Source organism: Grampus griseus, assembly GCF_964374135.1.
Source record: "Grampus griseus genome assembly, chromosome: 1".
Taxonomy (NCBI): Eukaryota; Metazoa; Chordata; class Mammalia; order Artiodactyla; family Delphinidae; genus Grampus; species Grampus griseus.
Window position 1 is genome coordinate 145,407,843 of NC_139017.1, and position 18,687 is coordinate 145,426,529.

Below are 18,687 nucleotides of genomic sequence, written 5' to 3' on the forward strand. Positions count from 1 at the left end.
GGTCTTCATTGCTGTACACGGGCTTTCTCTAGTTGCGGCAAGCGGGGGCTATTCTTCATTGCAGTGTGTGGGTTTCTCATTGCGGTGGCTTCTCGTTGTGGAGTATGGGCTCTAGGTGCATGGGCTTCAGTAGTTGTGGCATTTGGGCTCAGTAATTGTGGCTCGCGGGCTCTAGAGCACAGGCTCAGTAGTTGTGGTGCACAGGCTTAGCTGCTCTGCGGCATGTGGGATCTTACCAGACCAGGGCTTGAACCCATGTATCCTGCATTGGCAGGCAGATTCTTAACCACTGTGCCACCAGGGAAGCCCAGTACATTTAACTTGATACAATACTTTAATCTTCTATTTGTACATTATTTGTAGATTATGACCAAAGAAATAATTTTTTTACAGCATTGTAGCCCCTGAACACTTTCTTTAATTAAAAAAATCAAAGTGAATTTTTGAAAGTTTTTTTTAAAAAGTCAGAAAACACAACAAATTAAAATGAAAAATTATTCATAACCATTTTTGGTTTTTTTTTTAAACATACATAAATAAAGCATGCATATATAGGTAAAGTGCTCTCCTGTGTTGCTCCCAACATTCCTGTTGTACACTATTAGCAGTTTGTGTATTCTTCCATATGTTTTTATGCATGTATATACATACACACAAACATATATGTGTATATGTTTGTTCTTATATCTACATATTAAAAACTGGATTTGAAACATCTTTATGTATGGCTAATATTTTAAAACTTGTAATATAATTTTTCAAAATGGGAAGAGAAGTACTGTTCATTGTCTACTAGATAGAAACAAAAGTGCTAGGTATTTTATGAATACTTATGTAGGAAGGTATTGGGTTGGCCAAAAGTTCTTTTGGGTTTTCCTGTAAGACCTTATGGAAAAACATGAACAAATTTTTTGGCCAGCCCAATATTTGCTCAGGTGCATTTAATTTATCACTCAGCACTGCAGTGCTTACTCAGTGCAAGAATCACTTTGTCAAGGGGTTGAAAGGTAATTAATGTACCCTAATTAGCTTCTCCCTTTATGTGTTCCACTTGACCTACTTAAAATGTATGTGATTTGTAATTTTTCCCTTTATTTATAATATCATAATCTGGAAGTGACATATAGATAAAAATATGCTTATCTCCATGTAATAAGAAGGTTTTGTAAGGTAAATTTTTACTTACTTTCGTCCAATAAATTCTATAATTTACATGGGAGGGAGATCAACTGCTAGAGAAAGCAAAACATTTAGTTTGAAGACTCATGTTAGTTTAGTTGAACTAAATTTGAACATACTCATGATTTTAAGAATGATGAATTATCTTGAAGTTTATCCTTTTGGATTATAAAGTTCATAAGTATAAAGACTGTGTCTGTCTAGTTCATTGCTGTATTCCCAGCTTTTAGAACGTAGAAGGTATTCAATAAATACTTGTTTAATTAGATGAGAATGTAGAAATAGGCCAGTATTTCATTCATTCTTAATTGTGTTCTTTTAGCAACTTTATGTAGGAACAGCTTTATAATCATTTCATTCTTCTTATATTTCTGCAGATGAGACAAGCAAGTTTTAAGGAGGCTATGGGAGCCCTCTGTAATACATGTGACGTGGTCATTATCTGTTTGGTGGTGGTGGAGCTATCAGTAAACTGTCATTATCCATAAATAGCAGATTCCCCAAGCTGCTGGTCAACTCAGTTCAGTATAGAGCTCCCCCAGAGAAGGAATATAGACAGCAGCAAGTCTCTGTGGCTCCTTTTGGTGATTAGGTTGTAACCTACCTGCTGATTCAAGGAGGCGAATTGGTTCTTGTTGGGCCCTCCTGGTCATGGCATTCAGTTCAGTAAGGACTAGGTTTGAGAAGCCCAGTGTTTGAACTTGAAGTTTTCCCAGGAGGGGATCAATTGTTCCTTTTGCTGGGTTTTCATTGCACCTTACTTTACTTTTATTATAGTTATTTACCTCATTCTGCTGAGAATTATGGTTAGGTGTTTCTAAGTGTCATTCCCTCTAGATTTGTTCTTTTGAGTGCCTTGTCTTTGTACCTTTCATAGTGATAGCAAAGTGCTTTTGTATAGCACACGTTTAAACTGTTAATCCTTATACGTAGAAGAATTTTAAATTCTACAAAATTATAGTTCCAACTGTTGCTACTTTTATAAGCCACATCCTTTTCAAAGGAGATAAGTATAAATAAGTAGCCAATTAGAAAAAAAAGTATGGATTATAGCAAGCTCTCCCCCATCTAGTGATTTCAGAAGCCTGATTTTTTAAAAAAAAAAACAGCTTTATTGAGATATAATTCACATACCATACAATTCATCCACTTAAATAGTATATGATTCAGTAGTGTTTAATATATTCACAGAGTTGTGCAGCCATCACCACAAGCAATTTTGGAACATTTTCGTTACCCCCCAAAGAAACCTGCATACATAACTGCATACATTAACTGTCATTCCCTTTTCCCCTTCAACTCAACCATTATTCTACTTTGTCTTCTATAGATTTTCATGTTCTGGACAATGGAATCATATAATATGTGGTCTTTCATGACTGTTTTTTCACTTAGTCTAATGTTTTCATGGTTTATCCATGTTACAGCATGTTTTATTCCTTTTTACTGCCTTTTAATTTATAATTAAATATTAAATATATTTAATTATATGTATATGTATTCTCACACACACCACATTTTATTTATTCATGTGGGTTGTTTCCAATTTTTGGCTATTATAAATAATATAGCTATGAACATTTATATACAAGTTTTTGTATGGTTGTATGTTTCATTTCTCTTGAAATATACAGCTAGGATTGAAATTGCTGGGTTATATGGTAATTGTATGTTTAACCTTTTGAGGAACTACTAGACTGTTTTCCAACCAGTTGCATCATTTTACATTTTCATCAGCAGTGTATGAAAGTTCCAATTTCTCCACATCCTCACCAACACTTGTTATTATCTGTCTCTTTGATTATAGTCATCCTAGTGGGTATGAAGTGGTATCTCATTGCAGTTTGATTTTCATTTCTGTGATGCCTAATGATATTGAATATCTTTTCATGTGCTTGTGGACCATTTGTATATCTTCTTTGGAGAGATACCTATTCAGATCCTTTGCCCATTTTTAATTTTAGTCACTTTTTTTTCTGTTAAGTTGCAAGGTTCTTTATGTGTTTTAGATACAATTTTTTGTCAGGTATATCATTTGGCTCTTAACATTTAGGTCTTTGATCCATTTTGAGTTAATATTTGCATATATGGTGTGAGATAGGGGACCAACTGTATTCTTACATTCACATTGTTCCCCTTTCCCCACAGTATTTTCTATAACTTTTTTGTTAATTAAAAAAGAAGTTTTTTTGAAACAATCTAAAACTTAAAGTTGCAAGTACGATACAAAGAACTTGATTTCTTGAACCATTCAGAGTAGGTTGCTGACATGATAGTCCATGATGACCATGTTTGTGTGTATTTCCCACCAATAAGAACATTCTCCAACGTAACCACAATACAACTATCAAAATCAGAAAATTAACATTGATGCATTACTACCATCTCATCCTCAGATCCCATTCAGGTGTTGCCATTGTCCCAGTAATGTCTTTTATAACAAAAGGAGCCAGTCCAGACTCACACATTGTATTTAATTGTCATGATTCTCTAGTCTTCTTCAATCTGGAACAGTCCCTCAGTCTTTCTTGACTTTCATGACCTTAACATTTTTGAAGATTCCAAGCCAGTTTTGTTTTTCTTTTTTTAGAGGGAATCTTTTTTTTTAAAATAAATTTATTTATTTTATTTATTTTTGGCTGTGTTGGGTCTTCATTGCTGCGTGTGGACTTTCTTTAGTTGCGGCTAGTGGGGGCTACTCTTCGTTGAGGTGTGTGGGCTTCTCATTGCAGTGGCTTCTCTTCTTGCGGAGCACAGGCTCTAGGTGTGTGGTGCACGGGCTTAGTTGCTCCGTGGCATGTGGGATCTTCCTGGGCCAGGGCTCGAACCATGTCCCCTGCATGGGCAGGCAGATTCTTAACCACTGCACCACCAGGGAAGCACCAAGCCAGTTATTTTGTAGAATGTCTTTCAGTTGTGGTTTGTCTGATGATTTGTCTGTGGTTTGTCTGATTTCCTCATGATTAGATTCAGCTTATGCATATATGGCAGGTATTTGGCAGAAGTGATGTTGTGTCCGTGATGCATCCTGTTGGGGGCCCATGATCTCACCATTACTGTTGGTAGTAACCTTGATTAAGGTATATTTGTCAGGTTTCTCCACTATTATATTAGTCTTTTTCAATACTTTTGTGATTAATAAGCATTTGTGGGAAGGCCTTCGAAATTATATGTCTTCCTCATTAATCTTTCAATTTTTTCATTTATTTATTTATATCTGTGTGGACACATAGATTCCTATTTTGTTTAATGGTTTATATTCCCTTACTATTGTTATTTGTATTGATGCTCCAGTTATCCCAGATTTGGTAGTGGGAGCCCCTTCAAGCTGACTTCTTTGTTCTTTTGTCATGGCCCCTCATTCTTTGAGTACTTGGTTACTTTTTAGCACAACATAATGTTCCAAGTACATTTGGTACTTGCTCTGCCCAACCTCAGCCATTTCTTCAAAGAGCCCTGGTTCCTTTTAGTACAGAATGGCATTAGAAACCAAGATCTGGGTGCTAGGTGTGCATATTAGGATTTTGCTGATCCCAGGACCTCTCAGGGGACAGAGCTAGGGAATAGTTGTATTTTCTATAAGTACAGACATTTATATCTATCTATCTATCTATCTGTTGAATTCCATGAGTTCACATCAATAGCTGCAATTGCAGTCCAAACCAGGGGGTTCATTCTATTTTTCTGCCTTTCCATATCTGTAACTTCCTTTTTAGACTGTGAGAACCCCAGCTCCTATTATCTATAGTAGTTCTACTTATTTGATCCATTTCTCTGTATTACCCAGTCTTTCATAGTTATTGCTACATTCTGCCTACCCCCTCCCATCCCCTGCCCAATTAGAAATTCTTTGCATCCTAATCTGGCTTTGCCCCACTGTGTTGGGATGCCCACCTCCTAGGACTGTGTCCTTGTTAGCTTGGTCTCCAACACTCTGTGCCACCCGGGTCCCAGGCCACTGCCCTTCTTCTTCACTCACCTTCAACACCCCACGCCAAGTTGCCCTCTTGAGGATTCCCTCCTCACCCTGCTGGAGATCTGAGATCCTTGTTGTGCAGCTGCCCTCAAACATGGACATAGTCCTCCCTCACCTGCTTTGGGCTCTGACACCAGCTCTTGGCCATCATGATCAGCTCTCCCTTAATGGCTTTTGGACTGAATTGTTTGTGAAGGGGCTTCATGTTGTCTTTTGAGAGAGAAGTTTTTTGGACATCTGTTTAGAATTAAAAGTTTATTTTTTTTTCTAATTTAGAACTATTTTATTTGAAGAGATTTTCTTCTGTAGTTCTAAACACAAAACGAATGCTGTTTGACTGCTTCAGAGGCATCATTGTATTTAAATGCATCATGTGATATATTTACATTTTAAGCCACGCTTGAAATTGAAGACTCAATACAAGCTTTTTAAAAAAAATTTATTTATTTATTTATTTATTTTTGGCTACATTGGGTCTTCGTTCCTGCGCGTGGGCTTTCTCTAGTTGCAGCGAGCAGGGGCTACTCTTCATTGCAGTGCGTGGGTTTCTCATTGTGGTGGCTTCTCTTGTTGCGGAGCACAGGCTCTAGGTGTGCGGGCTTCAGTAGTTGTGGTGCATGGGCTTAGTTGCTCCACGGCATGTGGGATCTTCCCAGACCAGGGCTCAAACCCGTGTCCCCTGCATTGGCAGGCGGATTCTTAACCACTGCACCACCAGGGAAGTCCCAATACAACCTTTTTATTATTTTTAAAATTACTTAATTTATTATGTGTGTGTGTACAAATATACATTTTTTTTAGCCTTTATTTTTTTTTGAATTTTATTTAATTTATTTTTTTTATATAGCAGGTTCTTATTAGTTATCCATTTTATACATATTAGTGTGTATATGTCAATCCTGATCTCCCAATGCATCACACCACCACCACCCCGCCACTTTCCCCCCCTTGGTGTCCATACGTTTGTTCTCTACATCTGTGTCTCTATTTCTGCCCTGCAAACCGGTTCATCTGTACCATTTTTCTAGGTTCCACGTATATGCGTTAATATACGATATTTGTTTTTCTCTTTCTGACTCACTTCACTCTGTATGGCAGTCTCTAGATCCCTCCATGTCTCTACAAATGACCCAATTTCGTTCCTTTTTATGGCCAATACAACCTTTTTAACAAAGAAAGTATTAGTTGTAACAAAACATAACTATTCATTCTACAGATTATCATTTTTCCTAATATGACCACTAAATATAGAGCCCCTATTAAGTTTTTTTTTAGAAAAACTGACACAGTAATGCAAACTACATTTCCTTTCTCTTTACTAGTAATAAACTATGACATCCATTTGACAAAGCACTACCCAACCCTAGCAAAGTCATTTCTGCAACCTTTGTAACTCAAAATTGACCATCTTTTACACTTAATCTGTCTCCTGTAAGGAATGGATGTAAATGGTTATGTCAAGTGCAGAAGTCAGTCTGTGTCAATTGGTGTGTATTTTATATTGTGTTCTTAAGTTAACACCAGAAAATGAAAAATAAGTACTCTTATGTGAATGAAACATACCCTTTGATAGTTATCACAAAGGCAGAATCAATTGATTTTTAGTCAGGACTAGTGTCTCAATGTCCATTTCTTTATTAATACTTTTTATGGAAACGTGTTAAAGGCATAGGTATAAACGCACACGTTAACAGCTTACTTCTCTCCCAATAACCACTTGCCTGGCCTTGCTCCTCCTTTTCATGGGATCAAGCTACTGAGCCCTCAGCTACAGAGGCTGTGGTGCCTAGTCAGTATTTTTAAATAAAGCAGATCTCATATCATCCTTTTCTGAAAAATGAAGTACAGAGAAGACTATGGAAAGTAGTGAGAAAGAGCATACTGTGAAAAACAAAAAACCAAAACCATAGGATGTGATGTTCAAATTTAGAGAAGAGCTGGTTCATGATAATTGTCAGTAAATCATAAAGTAGGGGGCAGATTGGGCCAGGACTGGAGAGGCAGGAAGGCCAGGGAGCCCCAGTGCGCCTGACAAAAGTGGGCATGCTCCAGATGGACAGTCTAATTACGACCATCATGGCAAACATTTTCACAAAGCTGTAAACTCTTCAAGGCCAGGGACGGTGGCTTACTCAAGTCTGTATCCCCACTTCTTAGCACTTTCTTGCGCATGATAGACATTTAATACGTATTTCTGGGAACCAGGGAACTGAGCTGAATCAGCTCACTGCTTTCAAAGCCATTTTGGGTGGTGTCTATTCATGCAATTCATTCACTCCTCTGCCTAAGGCAGGGATGACAAACAGACTTTATCTCACTCTGATGGACTGATAATGGATGCCTGGAAGCATGAATGACACAGATTTTGAGGGGACTTCCTTGGCAGTCCAGTGGTTAAGACTCCACGCTTCCACTGCAGGCGCACGGTTTCAATCACTGGTTGGGGAACTAACATCCCCGCAGGCCGCGCAGTGGGGCAAAAAAAAAACTGCATAAAGAAAAAATGACGTGGATTTTGAGACCAATTCCTGGTATGGAGGAAAGGAGTGCCGCTCATTCACAATGCCACCTTGAAAGAATGGTGGCACAGACATTCTCTATTCCCCACCCCTGGTCTAGGAGAAGGGAATCCAACGAAAAGCTAGTACTTTATAAGAAGGAAGAAAACGCAAATAGCTCGAATATTTCATTTTTTCAGGCAATTATTAGTAGAGTTCTAAAAGGACTCTTTCTTTGGCTAATGTTTAACATTTAACATAAAATAACTCTTAATTTGATTTATAATTATTTGAATCTTAGTGTACATTGGTTAATGAGCTGTGTTTGAGGAAATTAGAAAACAAATAATAATTTACATCTACAAAATAATAATATTCATTTCTCTTCTAGCTCTTCCACCAAAGCCACCTAAGCCAATGACTTCAGCCATTACAAATGGAATGAAGGACGGTTCTGTTTCTCTTCAGGATGCAGAATGGTACTGGGGGGATATTTCAAGGTAACTAGAAGGGTACTATAATTGAATGAAGTTTAAAAAAATAATTTTGAGATTATGAGTTAAAATAAAACATTTTTAATGCCCCACAAGTTGTCATTTAAAGATTACCATTTAAAAAATTGTTTAGGAGAACCTTTCAAATTTTCTAAATGCTTTTCTTCCCACAAAAAAAAGTGACAAGAAAATCTTTCAATTATGGCTGTGATTATTACTTTTAATACTGTATTGAGGATAGACTTCTGAATAAATGAAACCTATACATTTAGGATAGGTGCATGTGTTTTAGGACAAAAGATATTTATCTGTACTTAATTTTCCTTTTCTGTTTCTAAGGCAATGGTTCCACAGTCTTTGCATGCACAAGAATCATGGGGTAGGGTCCAGGAATCTGCATTTATAACCTCCCCAGGTGATTTTTATGCACCCTTCACACACCTCCTTTTGAGAAACAGGACTCTAGTATAGATTTGCTTTTTGGGTAAAATGTGGTTTTGGGAAGCTTTGAACTTACAGAAGGAAAAAATATATATGTATATATATTTTAAAATTTGAACATTGTATTTTCTTGTTTTTAAAAAGTCCTATCTATTTCTGCCAAGTCAGATTCCAGGTTGCTTCTATATTGCTCAATATGCTTGTCCTTCTCTTTCTCTTGTCTGTTCTCTCCCATTACAAAGTAGCACTCATTTCTTTTTTTTTCCTTATCATTTTAACCCTCTTTAAGTATACAGTTTAGTGGCATAAAGTACATTCACATTATTGTTCAACCATCACCACCATCCGTCTCTGGAACTCTCATCTTCCCAAAGTGAAGCTCTGTACCAATTAAACACTAACTCCCCTTTCCTCCTGTTCTCCCCAGCCCCTGGCAAGCACCATCCTGCCTTCTCTTTCTATGAATTTGACTATTCTAGGTACCTCATATAAGTGGAACCATATAATATTTGTCCTTTTGTGTTTGGCTTATTTCACTTAGCATAATGTCTTCAAGGTTCATCCATGTTGTAGCGTGTGTCAGAATTTCCTTTTTAAGGCTGAATACTATTCCATTATATGTATATACCACATTTTTATTTATTCATTCATCTGGACATTTGGCTTTGGTGAATATTCGGATTGTTACAGCTTTGGGCTATTGTGAATAATGTTGCTGTGAACATTGGTGTATAAATGTTTGTTCAAGTTTCTGCTTTCAGTTCTTTGGGTGTATACCCAGAAGTGGAATTTCTGGGTCATATGGTAATTCCTTATTTAATTTTTTTTTTTTTTTTTTTTTTTTGTTGTACGCGGGCTTCTCACTGTTGTGGCCTCTTGCGCTGCAGAGCACAGGCTCCGGACGCACAGGCTCAGCGGCCATGGCTCACGGGCTCAGCCGCTCCGCGGCAGTGGGATCTTCCTGGACTGGGGCACGAACCCATGTCCCCTGCAACGGCAGGCAGACTCTCAACCACTGCGCCACCAGGGAAGCCCCTCCTTATTTAATTTTTTAAGGAAGACTTAATATATTTCATATTCAAATTGATCAGAAAATTTAAATTTTAGCAGTGTACAATAAAAGGATCTGTTATATTTAAATACTACGTAATTTATATTTTAAGACCATGTGGTTCTATAATTCAAGTTTCTTTTATGCTCTGCCATTTTCTTTGAGTCTTCTAGTGTTGTTCCTTAAAGGCCTAAACCAGCTCTGCAGAAGGAATTTGTTATCAGTATAAATTCAAATTGGAGAATATTATATTAAAGGCTGTGAACTAAGTAAATTATCCACACTCTGATCTGACCCAGCTGCCACTGTTGCTTAAACTTAATCTTCTTTCTAAACAGCTGTTGTTTTTTTCTGAAACTCTACAAGTTCATACCTGCCTAAGGAAGCCCTAAAGGCTTAATGGAAACACTATTCCCTACAGACAGTTGAAACCTGGAAGAGTTCAAAAATCAAATACCCTTCCTTAGATTGCATAACACCAAAAATCAAAACAGAAAGAAATATCTACGGGGAGGAACTAAATGACCTCTGGCAGCCCCCATGATTCTATAACCTTAGACGTACCTACCTCCCAACTAGTCTTAGTGATAATATGTGAGAAGAACAACCAACACTTACATTTTTTTCATTTTTCCTATAATTCTGTTCTTCAGGGAGGAGGTAAATGACAAATTACGGGACATGCCAGACGGTACCTTCTTGGTCAGAGATGCCTCAACAAAAATGCAGGGAGATTACACTTTGACTCTGCGGTGAGTATTTTTCAGCATTTTGGCTAGGGTTCTACTAGGATTATTTATTTCTGGGTATACAAAGATTCCTGTATTTTATTTAAATCTTTACATACAAATTTTTTCATATTTTTATTTAATTTAGATACATAATTTTTAGTTTGGCTAACCGTCCTTTTTCTACACATTTAAATATTTAAATGTTATATTAAAAAGGCAACAGTTTTTATTTTTATGTAGCAATAAGACAGAAAGGCTTAAAATCCCTAAATGTAATGAGTAAGAAATATACTGTTGACCTTATGAGTGAAGGAGAGGTCATGGGCACAGCCTAAGGTTATTAATGATGTGCTGGGAATCCACGCCTCCAATAACAGACTTCAGAGAGTTAAACTCAACATAGATTAGGCTGATGAGGATATGTAGAAGATAAAGCAATTCTCAGCCTATATCATGCCATCCATGTGGGCGTATTAGAATCTCATAACGTGGATGTATCATTCTTTATATTTACAAAGATGGGATGTATATTTATTAAAAAACTTTATATATATATATATATATATATATATTTTTTTTTTTTTTTTTTTTTTTTTTTTTTTTTTTGCGGTACACGGGCCTCTCACCGTTGTGGCCTCTCCCGCCGCGGAGCACAGGCTCCGGACGCGCAGGCTCAGCGGCCATGGCTCACGGGCCCAGCCGCCCTGCGGCATGCGGGATCCTCCCGGACCGGGACACGAACCCACGTCCCCTGCATCGGCAGGCGGACTCTCAACTACTGCACCACCAGGGAAGCCCTATAGATATATTTTTAATTAATTAATTTTTGGCTATGTTGGATCTTTGTTGCTGTGCACGGACTTTCTCTAGTTGTGGTGAGTGGGGGCTACTCTTCGTTGCGGTGCGTAGGCTTCTCATTGCGGTGGCTTCTCTTGTTATGGAGCATGGGCTCTAGGCACACAGGCTTTAGTCGTTGTGGCTCGCGGCCTCTAGAGCGCAGTCTTAGTAGTTGTGATGCATGGGCTTTGTTGCTCTGTGGCATGTGGGATCTTCCCGGACCAGGGCTCGAGCCTGTGTCTCCTGCATTGGCAGGCGGATTCTTAACCACTGTGCCACCAGGGAAGCCCAGATGGGATGTATATTTAAATAGGTTAGGAATACTGTATTAGATATTTCCACATTCAGTTTTAACAATTAACATAGCCTAAGGGCAGTAAAGTCTTGTGATTTTTTTTTAAAGGAATATCTAAATAAAAGAATAATGATAACAATAGTGACAATAACCACTTCCTTGTACTAAGCATTTTACATTCAATATCTATTTATTTATCAAAACAACCTTATGGGGTAGGTATTATTAATATTTCCATTTTATAGATGAAGTAACTGAAGCTTAACTTTGTTAAGAAACTTGTCCTAAAGACACTTAGCTTATAAGTGGCAGAGGATGAGTTCAAATCCAGACTTATCTGTCTCTTTGTTGCCTTTCCAGCCTAGTATCTTTAGGAAAAATAATCCCATATTTTATGCTAGAAATTTGGGGTTTATATCAGTTTCTAGTAAAGACATTAATACCTTAGGACTTCAGTTGTGCTGAGGAATAATTAGTGTTCTACAGTGATTCATTCAACTTAATTTTTTCCCATTCCAGTCAGGCTTCTGTCTCTACTACTCTACACGGACAGCTAAACCAATGGCCACTTCTTTCTTACCTTACCTGACCTCTTAGCAGCATTAGTCATAGACACTTCTTCTTAGAAACAGTTTATTGTCTTGGCTGTTGTGACATCACCCTCTCCTAATTTCCTTCCTAACTCCTTTGCTCAATATCCCAGGGCTCAGAATTGGGCCTCCTTTTCTCCATTCTCCCAAGGTGAGCTTGTCCTCTCCCATGGCTTTAATATACAGCTTCGTGGTGATGATTCATAAACCTTATCTCCAGCTCTGACCTCCTGAATTCCAGATGCATATATCCAGTTGCTACTTAGATAACTAGAGGACATACTAATTTTAATATAATCAAAGCAGAATTCTTGATTTCTAATGCATCTCCTCTACCCAGACTGTTTCTCTTCTAGTCTTTCCTTTTTTCAGAAGCAGAACCACGATCTCTACAGTTACTAGAACCACAAATCTTTTTTTTCCTCCCTTTCCCTCAGCCTCACATCCAAGCCATCATTAAACGAGCCCTGCCAACTCTACCTCCAAATCTACATCCATAATCTCTTCACACTTCTCTACCATCCAAATCTAAGCCACCATCTTCTTGCTTATATTTCATAGTTACCTCCTAACAGATTTGGATATGTAGAAAGTTGGGAGAGAAGGTTTGCAGGATTAGGTAACAATAGGAACAAAGATATGAAGGTGAGGAACTATAGAGTCCTGTTCTGTGAGATGCAATCCCATTTGGCTAGAGGGTAACATTTGAAAAGAGGAAAAAGCAGTAGGGGATAGAAGGTTGGAAAAGGGTCATGTTGAAGAGGGCTTTGAATTCTAAAATTTGGAGTTTGTGTTTATTATCATAGGGAGGAGGGGGAACCATTTCATTTTTTTAAAAAATTTATTTATTTTTGGCTGCGTTGGGTCTTTGTTGTTGCACGTGGGCTTTCTCCAGTTGCAGCCAGCAGGGCCATTCTTCGCTGCAGTGAGCAGGCTTCTCATTACAGTGGCTTCTCTTTGTTGCGGAGCATGGGCTCTAGGCACGTGGGCTTCAGTAGGTGTGGCACGTGGGGTCAGTAGGTGTGGTTTGCGGGCTCTACAGCACAGGGTCAGTAGTTGTGGCGCACGGGCTTAGATGCTTCGCAGCATGTGGGATCTTCCCAGACCAGGGCTTGAACCCCTGTCCCCCGCATCGGCAGGCAGATTCTTAACCACTATGCCACCAGGGAAGTCCCCCATTTCATTTTTTAAATAGGGAATTTATATGATCAGACCATATTTGAATAGAAAAAAATAAAAAAGGATAGAGACTAGTAAAGAGTTAAAAGGCTATTATTAATTGAGAGGGAATGATCATCCAGAATTAGATTTATTCTTTAATCATTTAATATTATTGAGTGCCCACATTGTTCTAGGAAAAGAAAATGATGGACAAGCCAGACATGGTCTCTTGTCTATAGTGTTTATATTTGGGAAGGGGTATTAGTGGGGGAGAGGGAGACAAAATAAACACATAAAAAAGAAATGAGGGAGTTCCCTGGCAGTCCAGTGGTTAGGACTTGGCATGGCCCTGGGTTCAATCCCTGGTTGGGGAACTAAGATCCCGCAAGCTGCGAGGCACAGCCAAAAAAGAAATGAGACTGAATCACTTTGTTGTACACCTGAAACTAACACAATATTGTAAATCAACTTAGTTCAATAAAAAAAAGAAAAGATAATTTCACAGTGTATGAAGTGCTATATAGGGAATACATAAGGTTATCTGATAACAGAATATGAGGAAAGGGAATTTCACATAGTTTTCAGGAGGGCCTCTCTGAGGATATGACTTTGGAAAACTGAAGGATTAGAAAGAGCCAGCCAGAAAAGTGTTCCAGGGAGAGGGAACAGAAAATGCAAAGACACTGATTTTGGAAAGATTTGGTGGATCCAATGAATGCAGAGACTGCTGTGCCTGGCTTCCAGTGTGAACCACAGAGTGGTAGGAGATGAAGTTGAAAGTGGAAAGAGCCCAGTGCAGAGAGCCTGATGAGCCATGGTAGGGAATTTGAAATTTATTTCTAAGTGCAAAAAAAATTAATAAAAGGTTTTAAGCAGGAAAATGACATGATTGAAAGATTAAATGAACTATTACGTAGGATGGTGGCTCTAGGAATGGAGTTGAGGAATCAAAGTAAGAGGCAATGTGGAGCTAAGAGCTAAAAGAATTTGATAATAGAAAAGGTATGAGGTTGAGGAGGAGTTAAAAGTGACTGGTTTGACCCCTGCGGGGCTTAGAATGAATGTGCCATTTATAGAAATAGGAGAGCCAGGAGCAGTTGATTTTTAGCTGCTTCAGAACTTCCAGGTTAAAAAATATCTAGAATATGGCTAGAAATTTAGGTTTAATGCTTAGGAGAGAGTATAGGGCCAGAAAAAGATTCAGGTACCATCTATATAGAATAATTGGAATTTTAAAGAAAGAGTTTATTTTGGAAAAAATGGGTAGAGGCTGAAGGCAAATTTTTTTAGGGAATAACTGTGTTTAGCAGCAGGATGGAGGCAGAGAAAGAGCAGTCTAAGAGTTGAGAGAAAAGAGTAATGTCCTAGAGGTCATGGGAGTATGAAATATTAAGAAGGAAGTGGAGATGGAGGGAAGGAAGGGAGTAGGGAAATTTCAGTCACTGCAAAGAATCTGAGCCTGGGATAGAGGAAGTGAGCAGAGTCTGAATTTGGTGACCCTCAAATGAGAGGAATGAGAGTGAAGTCAGACTGCAGCGAGTAGGTGATGAGAAAGTAGAGGTTTTTCAATTCAGTAACCATTTAAAAAAATCAGCAAATAGTATTTATTATAGAAAATCTGGATAGTTAACAAATCTTTAGGAATCTGATATATGCCAGGCATTGGGCCAGGTGCTAGGATATAAGAAGGAATAGCATGATTCTTCTGTTCAAGAAGATTACAGTGAGGGAGAGGCATAATTAAAAATCCACCACCACAATTCCTTCATGTCTTTACTTCCCTCCTTCTCTGTTTAGGGTCCATGGTCCACTATTAAAGTTACCCTTGTGAATATATCCTCTCTCCAAACTTGCTCCTCTCTCCCTTCATAGTAGTCGTCTAACTATATTCCAACACTTGTTAAATTCAACTCTCCATCTATTTTTTGCTTATACCTGGGCAGCTGAATGTGGAGAAAAATACATCATGCTGATTGGTCTCACATTAACTTTGTGACTGCTAATCTTAAGTGGGCATTTAGTACTGCCCAGCTGAATTTGCATTTCCGCAATCCATTTGCTCTCTCACTTTTCCTAGATGATAATTTCACATATTCTTTTTTTTCTCTTCAGATCAACAACCCACCTCCTTCCCTTTTAACAAGCTGCTTCCTGTTTCTCTGAGGACATGGAAGCAGTTAGAAGCCATAATTCCATCATGCTCCTGTTGCTATAGCTGTCAACATGAATGTAAATACTCTGCCTTTTTCCTGTTCCATTCGTGTCCTTGTCCAAGATCCTGTTGTGGACTGGATCCCATCCCATCCCTCTAACCTACTCAAGGACATCACCCTAGGAATTATCTTGTCCTTTCTTTTGTATCAACAGTTTTTGTCTCTCTACTGAGCCCTTCCCATCAGTATATAAATATGCTATACTGTCTCTCACTTAGGAATAGTAAATAAAGAATACTCCCTTGACTCTCTTTCTCTTTCCAGCTATCTCCCTATTTCTCTGCTCCCATTTACAGCAGTATTCCTAAAGACAGTTCTCTATAGGCATTTCTTCTATCTCTTCTTTCATTCTCTTTAATCCATTCCAGTCAGGCTTCCATCCTTACCATTCCACTGAAACCATTTTGTCAAGATCACTTAGTGATTCTCTACTTTGCCAAGCCCCAAGATCATTTACCCAGTTGATTATTTCCTCTTTGTTGAAATGCTTTTTTTTTAAATTGCTTTTTTTGGATACCATTTACTTATTAATTCCCCTCTCTTGGTTTCCTTTGTCATCTCCCTGACCACTAAACATTGGTGTACCCCAGGACTTAGAACTCGGACCTTTTCTCTTATTCAACTATGTTCATCTTCAAATAACATCTATAGGCTGACAATTCCTGATTTTATACATCTAGCCCAGAACTTTCTCCTGAACTTTAGATTCTTCACATAGGCTGCAGGATCCTCTGCTCTTGGATGTTCACTAGGCATCTCAAATGTAACATGTCTAAAACAAAATTGTTTTTTCCTCTTTAAACGTGTTCCTTTTATATATCCTTCTTCACTCCAATAAATGACAGTTCCGTTCTGGCTACTTAAGATAAAAACCTTGAAATCATCTTTACCTTGTCTCTTTCTCTTATATCCATATCCAGGCCACAGCATATCCTGTCAGCTCTCTCTTCAACATATATTCAGAATCCCACCATTTCTCAGTGTCTCCACTGCTACTACTCTTGTCCAGGACACCATCATGTCTTGCCTAGATTATCTTTCCACTCTACCCCTTCCCACTTTGTATGGTCTCACCTCAACCTAGCAGCTAGAATGAGCCTTTTAAAACACAAAATAGATGATATCATTCTGCTCAGACCCTCTTGTGTTTCCCTGTCTTACTCAGCAAAATCCAAAGCCATTACGATGACCCATAGGCTATTAAATGATCTAAGCTCGTTTTATATCTTTTATTTTGTCTCCCACTACTCTCCTTTTTGCTCATTCAGCCCCAGCATCACTGGCCTCATTGCTGTGCCTGGAATATGCCAAGCTTTCTTCTACCTCAGGGGCTTTGCACTTGCCGTTCCCTCTGTCTGGAAAACTTCTCCCCCAGATATCTGCTGTGCTAGCTCCCTCAATTCATTTAGGACTCTGCTAAATGTCACCTGAACAGAGTGGTTTTCCTTGTTTAACATGTATAAAATAGCAATCTCTCCACCCCCAGAATGATCTCTTCCCTTTACTCTGCTTTATTTTTTTTCCAAAGGACTTAATACCAGTTGATATATCTAGTTGTATATTTTATATGTTCTATCTTAATGAAAAATTCTTTATCCTCTTTATAAATATGGAGATACATTCCTCATGCTGCTAAATTGGAAGTTCTGTGAGAGCATGTACTATATCTGGCCTGCTTATCATTATGTCCACTGTGCCTCATACAGTTCCTGGCACATAGTAGATGTTCAATAAGTTTTTTTTGAATGAATGAGTGCTTTTTAGCTTTTCTCTAGCAGAAAGACCAGCTTGCATTTATTGTGGGTATATGTGTGGGTATATACACCTATAGAAACTGCATATGATTAGGTGGTCCTTCTAATGTACATTTTACAGGAATAGTTCTTCATCCATCTAAACAGTGACCTGCTGAGCATTAAATTTAAATCAATCCACAGATTCAAACCAATTGTGTTTGACCTTTCACAAATCCCAGTGGTTCATTTATCATGTGTAATGGCATGGCATAAAGAGATACAGAAGCATATTTTTTCCCCATTAAGTCTGCATTCTGCTATAAGAACAGTTGAGTGGGAATGGTGCAGTATTTTGCTATGATATAACGAATACATCTGCTCTGGTTTTAGATTATACCTTATGGGACTTGTAAAACATTGCCATTTTAAGCTTTGGTTATAAATTATCTTTTAAGGGACCATTGGATATGACTCAGTAAGCAAAAGTGGTCTAAACTATTCAAGCATCAGATTACATCCATCTAATATAAATGACTCTTCAAAAGCTGTACTTTGTAAAACAGTTGAATGACAGTTGAATCATTTACATATTGTGATAGCCTAAATAAATAGTCATTTCCAAGAATTACAAGCAAATATAAAAGAAAAAATAATGTAAGGTGCTAGATTAATTACTCAGCTATAAATCATTCAAGGAGCTTAATTATGTTTGTGCATTAACAATAAAACCTTGAGTGCTGTGTTGGTGTATGTGTGACAAATGGTTATCATCCCCTTTCATGTAGAGATTGCTTCTGCTTCCCTCCACAGACACACAACCACGTACCTTTAGATCCCAAAGAGATTGTCCCTGTTCTTCCTGATATAGAATTTAAATTTAAAAATTCATTCAGAAAATAAACAAAAGATACAATTTACTTGTGTTTTGATTTTTTTTAGTGATTATTTTTGCTAAATTTGTTGATACTGGAAGCTGTGTAAGTATGCTGACCTTTAGTAACCAAGATATTTTATAGACAAAAGAAATAGTTGTTAAAAAAATATGATATTATGTATACTTCTACACACATAACATGTGCCTTTTTACCCATTCCAGTTTCATTAACATAGTAAAAACTTGTTTATAATGTAATACCAAGCTTTCATATCTCCATGTGAAAGTAGTACTTCAATAGAATTTTTTGGGAAAAAAATCTACAGTTGTTGTCTTGTTCACAGGAAGGGAGGCAATAATAAGCTAATAAAGATCTATCATCGAGATGGTAAATATGGCTTTTCTGATCCTCTGACATTTAATTCTGTGGTGGAGCTCATTAGCCACTATCATCATGAATCTCTTGCTCAGTACAATCCCAAACTTGATGTGAAGCTGATGTACCCAGTGTCCAGATACCAACAGGTATGATTACACAATTTTTTTTTGGCTGTGCTGTGCAGCATGCAAGATCTTAGTTCCCCCACCAGGGATCGAACCCGTGCCCCCTT

General features: G+C 37.9%; 1 protein-coding gene across 3 annotated transcripts in view; it reads left to right on the plus strand.

Annotated features, from left to right (window-relative positions):
• LOC309830945 (phosphatidylinositol 3-kinase regulatory subunit gamma) overlaps window positions 1-18,687 on the plus strand; it is a gene marked incomplete at its 5' end in the record, with an annotated part of 81,335 nt that overhangs the window by 38,774 nt on the left and 23,874 nt on the right. For all 3 annotated transcript variants that reach the window (XM_082667857.1, XM_082667858.1, XM_082667859.1), the window contains 3 exons: window positions 8,045-8,153; window positions 10,293-10,391; window positions 18,421-18,601. In XM_082667857.1, the coding sequence (XP_082523983.1) occupies window positions 8,045-8,153; window positions 10,293-10,391; window positions 18,421-18,601 (389 nt within the window). The remainder of the gene's footprint in view (window positions 1-8,044; window positions 8,154-10,292; window positions 10,392-18,420; window positions 18,602-18,687) is intronic.